Raw genomic sequence first — 9641 nt, forward strand, 5'->3', positions numbered from 1 at the left:
TGAACACTTTTCTTATTTAGGTACAGTTTTGTTTAATTTTAACAATTCTGCAGGTTGGAATTAGAGGCTTTTCTCTTGTTTTTCAGTACGTGACCTCTATAGCGCAAATTTTGGTTTCTCTTACCTGTGCTGACTTTTGTTATATTTGAGAGTCAAGACTATCCACCCTCCTCTGCCTCTGCCAGAGGTGTCACATGTGCCCTCTTTGTAACTGCTTGTGCCTCCAGAGTCACTGGTTACTTGTTGCTGCCAGTATCACTACAGGCATGGATTTCACTGCAGTTGCAGGCATCACCACTGGGGTCACTGGGATAGCATGTGCCCCCGTTGCTAGCGGGGTTGTCTGGGTCTCACGCACCCATGGCATGGAGGGGGCTGGGGGTTAGCAGCATCTCAAGCTCGCTGTTACTGCTGCCCCGTTCCCTGTGGTCTCTGGTGCCATAGCAGCTGGAAGCCCTGGGTCACGTGTGCTGTTTCCACTTCTGCTACCAAGCATTGCCACAGCCAGGGGAGGGAGCCAGAGTAGTGGGTACCAATGTGACTGCTGCCCTTCTTTTCCTTCATAAGGGCCTTGATGGAGAGGTGGGTAGAGTCACAGGCCTTATCTCTGCCACTGCTACTGCACTCACTGGGGTCATAGGCTCGGCTACCATGGCCCAGAACTGGGGTTGTGGGCACCATCCCTGCTATTTCCCCAGTTCCACCTTCCCTATGCATCTTACTCCACCTCCCTTCAGATGTACAGATTTGTAGACATCTCAGGCATTCTCATGTGTTGAGCAGAGGAATCTTTGTTGCATTATAGATGTCCCACCAGTTGTAGATTGAAGGGGAGAGACAAAGAAGTGTCTCACTCCTCCTCATGATGCTGCCACCACTTGAACTTCAATGTGAATGTACTTTATGCCAAAGAAACGTACACTGAAAAATAGTTAAAATGATAAATTTTATTGTTAGGCATGGCTGGAGGAATGAGTCGTGGGAGATCAGAATTTATTTGGTGTGTTTGAGCTGTGGAAGGTCAAACTAGAAGAGACTATGACCTCCCCAAGCAAAACAGGGTATGGGGTTTTATAGCAGGGGTAAAGGAGGCTGATATCCCTTCAATGCTTCAGGGGGTTTTCATTGCATTGACTCTAGCAACAAAGGGTTTTGGGGCATGACCAAGCCCTCCAGCTCCACACCCTGGCCCCTAAGCCTCCAACGGACCGGACCACCCAGGCCTGCTCAGGCCCACTGATCACAAGCCCCTAGGAGACAAACAAAGTACAAAGCAAGACAGGATAAGATGGTTTCTACATTCCAGATGGCTTCTCCGGGCCTAAGGCAAACACAAGCCAGCACGTACAAGGTACAAAGCAAGACAAGATGACTTTTAAGATATGGAAGTTCCTGTTCCTGGCTTCAATATGGCCTAACATTTATGTTATATATATTTTAGCACAACAAAAATAAATAAGTTAATTTTAACTACAAAAAAAAAACAAAACGTAAGAGTGCTGGGTGAATTAAAACTTGCAATCCATCACTGGGTCACAGGTAAAAGATATGGGGTTGGGATGGGAGGAGACATCTGTTGCAATTCCCTCTCTTCTGCAAAGGGGAGAATGGACGAGACAGGATCTAGTCCCAGGTAGAAGGTGGGGGTCTGACCACCTGTTCCTTTAAAAAAGTTACACTTGTAGAATTAGGAGATAATCTATAGATCCCAGAAGGGGTTGATCTTATAGACATTAAAGCTAATGGTAATACTTTCATTCAGGGGAGGCTGGATGAGTTCCCTCAGTAAGATGGAGGGGACACACGTCTGTGGGCCCCTCTGCTGCCCCTGCAGGGTGAGCCCACTCTGAGCTAGCCTGGCCCACCTGGGTGGTCTGTGGAGTCACAGCAATGGCTATGGCAGTTGGAGCACCACGCTGCAAGGAACTGTGCCTGAACCATTGAGAGCTATGGCCAGTGCAGCCTGCCCTAGCCCACTGCTCGGACCAAGCTGCCAGCTGACCAGCTCACACCAGGGAAGAGGTAGTGAGAACCAGGTGGTGGGCAGGGCTAAATGCAGACACTGCTGCTCCAGGCTAGACACAGTCCTCTCATGCAGCCTGTAGTTTGGTCCCCTGGCAAGATCTGTGTTTCTGGAGCCCAAATCTTGAGTTGTGGTTAGAATAATTTATAATTATAAGAAGTAAGAATAGTAACAGTCACTTTTTTCCATCTTTTGGGGTGTTTTCGTTTTTTTTGGTTTTGGTTTTTTGGGTTTTTAGCCTCTTTTCATTCTTCACACCAGCCCTGTTCAAGACAGAAGGCTCCTGTTTTATGCATTTGGGTAAAGAAAGGCACAGAGAGCAGTGGTGTGAGGGGATCAAGGGAGCACAGCAGGAAGTGTCAGAACCCTGGCCAAGCCCACTCCACAGCAGCCCTTGCACTGATGTGCACTTGACTTCTCAGTGCCCTGCAGCCAGCGTACCAGGAACATGTGTAACTGACCACACTGGGCTGTTAACTAGCTGCAGGGAAGGAGACTGGGCACCATGGGACCTGTGGGCTGTGTCAGTGAGAGGATGTCAGAAGGAACCTCTGACAGGATTTGGGTTTCATGTGGGTGACTTGGTGGAGGGTCCAAGGAAACCAGGGATTTGTGCCAGATTGATTCCTATTAGAAAGCAGGGGACAGCTCTACAACTGGGTACTTTGTGGGTACCACAGTGACCTTATTTGTGTCTGTTCTTAGATAAAATTATGAAGCAGCCTTGTTTTGTTTCATTTTATCCTGATCACAGAGTAACCTCTGAGGTTGATAGTCTGTGAGAATTTAGTGTCCAACAGAACAAAGTGGCCTGGCTGTGAGCCTCACACAGGTTCATGATCATATTGAGATCCAGCCACAAAAGTCAGATCAGCTCCAGATGGCAAGGGCTGCTTTTTCTCTCTCTCAGTTCTTCTTTTGGCCAAGGACAAATGACATCAGGCCACAGGACATTAATTCACAATGTACAGATTTTTACCCTTGTCAAGATTTTGTTGGTTAAGATCAGAAACATCTATTAAATATACTCTGCAGTTGATCCAAGGTTAATCTCTCTCTTTTTTTTTCTTTCTGTTGTAGGATGAGTTGTTGAACCATCTGATGTGACAATGGCTATGCAGTAGCATTTAAAACTCTGGGCAGGACATATAAACCAACTAAAATAGACAAGTGACACAAACAAAATGACTATTAATGTTTGCTGCGGGTTTCAAAGCCAATAGGTCCCAGAATCTAGTTATGTCTGTTTTAGAGAGTTAGGTCATTTTTTTTCAGCCTAGTAACAGACTCTTCTACTTGCCCTGTGGTACTTATGTTTGTGTAACAAGGAGTATGTGCTATAGCATTACTCCCTCTTCACTGACTAAAAGCCCATCAAAGGCTATACAATTGTTCACAATTGCTTTAGTTAATGCATTTAGGTTAGTTTGTTGGGTCTTTGGAACTGAAGCACCATCATTTATGACTTTTGTGAAGGTTAGAGACAATTTCGAACCACCTTTTTTAGTTGTCTTATCCCCCTTGTGGGAACTGTTTCTTGTGGGGTATGCATGGAAAGGTAATAAACTAACCCTTCGAGAAATTTTGAGAATAATGTGTGTTTCTTTCGGTTTAGAACGTTGTGGATATCTTTTTTAGAACATATGATTGATTGGAGGGCTAGGAGTTTTAAATATCTGGATACCTCCAACAATTACTCAGAATACACAGGATAAGTTAGAGTATAAGTCTGATGTCCATGACAAGTGCTATCCTAATGGAGTCTAGAATATATTGGGAATATAAATATAATTTATTGTAATAGAAATGAGTCAATTGGACATGTGTTTTTAGATTTATGGTGCTTTGATGCTTCACTGATACCAACATGGGGTTTCAAATTGGCCTTTTGCTTAGTGCCCCTGAGTTTTCTTTTACCCAGCAATCTGATTTGGGACTTATCCACTATAAAATTATTGGTGCTCACTTAGGGGTGGGAAGAAATTCGGCATGGAAAAACCTTGAAATACATGGGACTGGATATTTTCTTCCTTGAAAAACTGTTGCACTTTGTTCTGGAGTACAGTTAAACTACTAGGGATTTAAAACTGTTTGTTAGCAGAAAATCCCACTCTTTTTATACGAATTGAACAAAATCTTGACCCAACAGTGTAAAAGTCACAATGTTTAGCATCCAATCAATAGGCATGACTTAAAAAGGAAGGAAACCCTGTCACATGCTACAATGTGGAGGAACCTTGAAGACATGCCCAGTGACATGCTAGCCAATCACAAAAGGACATATATTGTATGATTCCACTCATACGAGGTACCTAGAGTAGTCAAATTCATAGAAATAGAAAGTAGGATGGTTGTTGACAATGTGGGGTGAGGGCAATAATGGGGAGTAAATGTTTAATGGGGACAGGGTTTCAGTTTTGCAAAAACATTTGGAGATGGATGGTGGTGATAGTTGTACAATAATGCGAATGGACTTAATGCCCCTGAACTGTACACTTATAAAATGGTTACAAAGGTAAATTTTGTGTTATATGCATATTACCAGAATTTAAAATTTTTTCAAAAAAAAATCAATAGGCATGAATAGAAGCAGGAAAATATTATTTATAATCAGGGGGGAAATATATCAGTAGAATCAGATCCATAAGTAACAGAGATGTATGTATATGTATAGAATTAATAGACAAAGACAGAAACAGCTATCATAAATATGCTCAAGAATGCAGAAAATATCAGGAGAGAAATAGAAGATACTTTAAAAATAAAGACTACATGGGTTTTATAGCAGAATAGATATTATAAAGAAAAGATCAGAGAAGAAAAGCTAAAGAAAGAATGAAAACGGGGGGGAAGAATATCAGGGACTCATGGGACAATATCAAATAGTCCAGCATACATGTCATTGAAGTCCTAGAATAAAAGGGTGTGGAAAAAAAATTTGAAGAATAATGTCCTGAAATTTTCCAAATATAATGGAACACAGCAGATCCAAGAAGGTCAATGGACCCTAAGTACAGGAGACACAGAAAACCACATCAAGGTGCAGCCTATTAATAATTACTTTAAATGTAAATGGTTTAAATACTGCAAAAAGAAAAAGGCAGATGTTATCAGACGGAGTAAAAAGGCGAGACTCAAATATGCTCTCTCTAAGAAACCCACTTTAAATATAAAGACACAGCTAGTTAAAAGTGAAAGAAAGAAAAATTGTATACCATGCAACCACTAAGTAAGACACACCTGGAGTAGTCACATTAATATCAAAGTGGACTTTAAAAGTCCTACTACTAGGATAATGGAGAAATGCTTCATAGCGCTGCATTCAAAGGAGGGTATGACAGTCCTAAATGTGCATACACCTGAATAACAGAACTTTAAAATACATAGACCAAAAACTGATAGAACAGCAAGGAAGAGAACACGGCGCCACAGTTATAGTTAGAGAGTTCAACATTCCTCTGTCAGTAATTGATAACCACCTAGACATAAAATCAGTACAGATATACAAGATTTGACACTATAAACCATGTTGACCTAATTAACATTTTAAAAGACTCTACCCGACAACAATAGAATTCTTTTCAGCTGTTCCTCTTTCTCTGCAGTTCTCATGCAGACAGGTTATCCCAGGAACAGTCATTCTTACTTTCTCCTGATTCTCCTGAAGTGTTTGTGGAGCTCCCTGGAAAAAACACCCTTGAGTTGTGTCATGCAGGGTCTCATGCGGGGTCTCTGGTGCCGCTCCCCGCACAAGAATGAAGGATATGGGGAGGCCAAAAAGGAACATCCATGGAGCCATAGCTAGGGGATTCATACCACTATATTCTTGCTGGTGGTTGGTTTGGAGACTCAGGAAGCAGGAGCCACATGATCCGAAGACTGCAGTCCGCTTCTCTGTCGACCAACCCCTTGCTAACTGCAATCTGAGTTTGCTAGCATAGCCGTGGCAGCTATATAGTGGCTAATGGCTAACCGGTAACAGCTGATGGCCAACTAGTCACAGCTGATGGCCATCTACTGCCTGAGCCAGCACCTTTCCACGTGAGGCTGAGAGCCTGGAAACTGCTCCCTGGGACTCTGTCCCCACAACTTGGTTACGCTGTGCCTTCCCTAGAAAAGGGGAATGACAGAGTGGCAATCTCACACCGTGCTGGGAAAGCACCCAGGCTGAGAGATCCATGCACCACTTTGGGACCTAGGAAATAATCATACTGGTTTAATTGGCGATATAAAACCAATAAAAATAACTTTCCAAAAGAACAAGCCATCGTCATGTGTAAAACACTATTTTTTTGTCAAGGGCTCAATTGCAGGAAATCAAACCAGTTATAAAAACTTAGGAAAAACAAGGCGGAAGTGACATTGAGGGTCAGCGATGCCTTTGTTGGGCAGGCCTCTCTGGTCCGCTGACTGATTGATGGAGTCTGGAGCACATGGCCTCTGCTCGGTGTCCTCTGTGGGCATGAAAGAGGATATATAGAGCATATAAAATGTGTTATATATGTTGGATTGAGGTTTGCAAAACAAGTTGTTTACTGGTAGGGCCAGGACTGTGGTCGCACATGTGTGAGACTGACAAGAGTGAAGTAAAAAACATGTTTTTGTGTGAAACTGAGCATAACAGAATTGAGTGATAAACACGTTCACCAAAACAACTTCTGGTTATCACCTAAGAAGTAAACAACTCCTGGCAAACAACTTCTGGTTATCAGCTAAGAAGTAAACAAGTTCAAGTAAAAGAGGATAAAAGCAGAACTGCAGAGCAATGCCGTGAGTGGTCTGACTGGGCGCTCCAGCTAAGACCCTCTGCGAGGCTCTGAGCCAGACACTCCAGAACGATTCTCCAGGATATTCTTCTGGACGATCCCACAGAGTTCTCTGCAAGGTGCAAGCTGAGATATTCCGGGACTCCCTGAAGTTCTTCCTTGCAAGACCAGCTCGCCTCAGACCCGTCGTGGGCCCTGCCGTCTCTCCCGGACCAGGGATTTTCTCCACTTCAATTTGATTCTGGGACTTGGTTCATTATTAAATTCTATTCTGTTCTATATAGCCTTCTGCGCTTACCAGAGCATTGGCCTCTGGAGGGATATTGGCTCCCAAATGAAGTTGTGTTACTCACTGTCATGTGGGAGACCCTGCTTGCTGCGCCATGTGTCGTGCGGGGAGGCCTGCGGGGTCTCTGGTCCCGCTCCCCACATAAGAACGCAGGATATGGCTAGGCCAAAAAGGCACACCCACGGAGCCATAGGTAGGGGAGTCATACCACTATGGTCTCACTGGAGGCTGGAGCCACACGACCTGCAACCTGCTGTCCCCTTCTCTGCCTGCCAACCGACCGACTGACCACCCAAAGCAGCCATGGCAGTTATATCAGTGGCTAATTGGCTAACTGGTTACAGCTGCCGGTCAATCAGCCACCGCTGACGGCCATCTACTACCCAAGTCAGCACATTTCCACGTGAGGCCAAGAGCCTGGAAACTGGTCTCTGGGACTCTGTCCCCACACTCACTCTATCTGAACCTGTGTGCCGGGACTTTGTTCCCCACTCGCGTCATGAGTACCACACAGGGACGTACGGCCTGCCGAGGGGTTAATGTCCCCTTGACTTTCAGGAAGAGACTGAAGTGTGGTACTGCCCTTACAGGTGCTTGCAACAAAGGAGAACTACTCCTTTTTACCTTTGGTTCACAATATCATCAAATGCATGGACAAGGACAGCCCGGACACCCACCAGGACCTGAACGCCCTCAAGGCCAAGTTCCAGGAGATGTGAAAGGTCATCAGCACCATGCCTGGCATCCACCTGAGCCCAGAGCAGCAGCAGCAACAGCTGCACAGCCTCCGCGAGCAAGTCAGGACCAAGAATGAGCTTCTGCAAAAGTACAAGAGCCTGTGCATGCTCGAGATCCCCAAGGAGTAGACGAGGCGGCTTCGGGGAAGGCCCGAGAGAGCAGGGGAGGAGCAGGCGACCTCACTGCCCCTTGGGGAGGGCTTCTTTCCCAGCCCAGCCCCGAACTTCGTAGCTGAGTAGGGAGGGGCTACTGTACTGCTTCCTGAGCTGAACTTGGCCTTGACTGTGGGAGGAGCCAGCCCCGGAGCTTGGCTTCGGGGGGGCGTCCTTGTGTATATCCGCGTGTCTAGAGGCATAATAACGGGAGTGCCTGCTGTGGGAGGAGGAATGTTTCTGGAGGCTGCAGAGGGGCTGGAGGACCCTAGCCCTGTCCCTGGGGAGGGGCCACCTGCTGGGGGCTGGGCTCCTCTGGGATCTGAGGAGCTCAGCAGGGAAGGAGGCATCTCCCGTGCTTCCTGCCTTCCCTCTCCTCCGGTCCCGGGTGTGAAATATGTACCAGCTACACCTTGTTCTGTTGTAGCAGAATCATGAAACATTTGCATAGAATTCACTGGACAGAGTAGGCCTCTAGTCACATGGCGTGGGTTTAAATGGTCAAGGAGGCTGTGAGAGAGCGAGCGCTGTTCCGACAGACTACAGGGCAGCCTTTTCCCCGCAACACTTTGTTTGCTTTCGTGTTTGAGCCCGTGACTGTAACAGCCCGGATCCCTGCCTGCCGGCCCCTGTGCCGGGGTCTCCAACACCTACACGTGCTCGTTACCTTCAGCGCTTGCTCCCTTTGTCTCCTGTCACCTTCCGGCGGCTCAGGCAGCCATTTAATGCCTGAGAAGGACCAGACCACTTCACACCCCACAGCGCTTCCCGCGGGCGGGAGGACACGTGGTTTCTGCGCAGGCGCAGGCAGCCGTCCAGGTGTGCAGACCCCGCCTCTTCCGGCGTTTCAGGCTCCCGTTGTCCTGGTGTAAGAAACGTTTCCCCTCTGGCCTGCTCGTAGAGTCAACCATGAACATCGCCGCGCTGCAGATAGGGGTTCGTGTGCACTTTGCCTTCGGAGAAGGGCAGTTCTGGGTGACGGCTCTGGTCGTACCTGGCCAGGTGGGACCGTATAGCTCTGATTCAGTTCTGAGGTGCGACGAGCTAGACCCAGACATTAAGGGTCAAGTCCTGGTTCATAAAATGTGTGCAAACGCCCCTCGTTTTCTGCAGGTGGGACATCTTATTTGTGTGCCCTTGCCTTCCCTCTCAAGGTTACGGTGAGCACAGTAAGCGAGTATTGTTTAGACCTAGAAAGGAGTCCATAACCTGCTGACCAGTTCAGGGCTCTGACAGATGCTCGCCGACTGGCCTTGTGGGCAGGTGTTGGTTGAAGACGTTTTTCGCAGGGGTTCGGTTCATGCCAACCTGCAGCCACCTGTCAGAAGATGGCAGGCTTATTGGGAGCTCAGGGAGGTGTGAGGGAGATGTCAGGTTCCAGTGGCTTCGGACAGAAGAGCAGGCTCTGGATTGAAGTGGGCGGTCGCCTATTAGACACCTACTTTGGGACTGTTATTTAACTGAATCAGTTATTGTCTTGACATCTCGGCCTAGTGTGTGGGCCGGTTTTAAGGCTCTGACCAAATACCATGAAACATGAAGCCTGAAATGGACACGGGCTCCTCACGGGCAGGGGGAGGTGGAAGCTTTGCTGCATTTGTCAATGTTATGACTTGTGATGGTTTTCAAGAGTATAATTAAAAGAACTTGTGTCCTGATTAAAAAAAAAGAAA

The 9641-nt window shown here is 46.6% G+C and overlaps 1 protein-coding gene across 1 annotated transcript; it reads left to right on the forward strand.

Annotated features, from left to right (window-relative positions):
- Positions 1-1288: 1288 nt before the first annotated feature.
- LOC141568958 (mediator of RNA polymerase II transcription subunit 9-like) lies at positions 1289-9641 on the forward strand. The gene is given in 2 exon segments (XM_088788978.1): positions 1289-1351; positions 7669-9641. Coding segments are annotated over 2 exon segments (339 nt in total). The 3' UTR covers positions 7945-9641.

This window comes from Rhinolophus sinicus, chromosome 12 (assembly GCF_057876585.1).
Source record: "Rhinolophus sinicus isolate RSI-liver-muscle chromosome 12, RSI-T2T, whole genome shotgun sequence".
Lineage (NCBI taxonomy): Eukaryota > Metazoa > Chordata > Mammalia > Chiroptera > Rhinolophidae > Rhinolophus > Rhinolophus sinicus.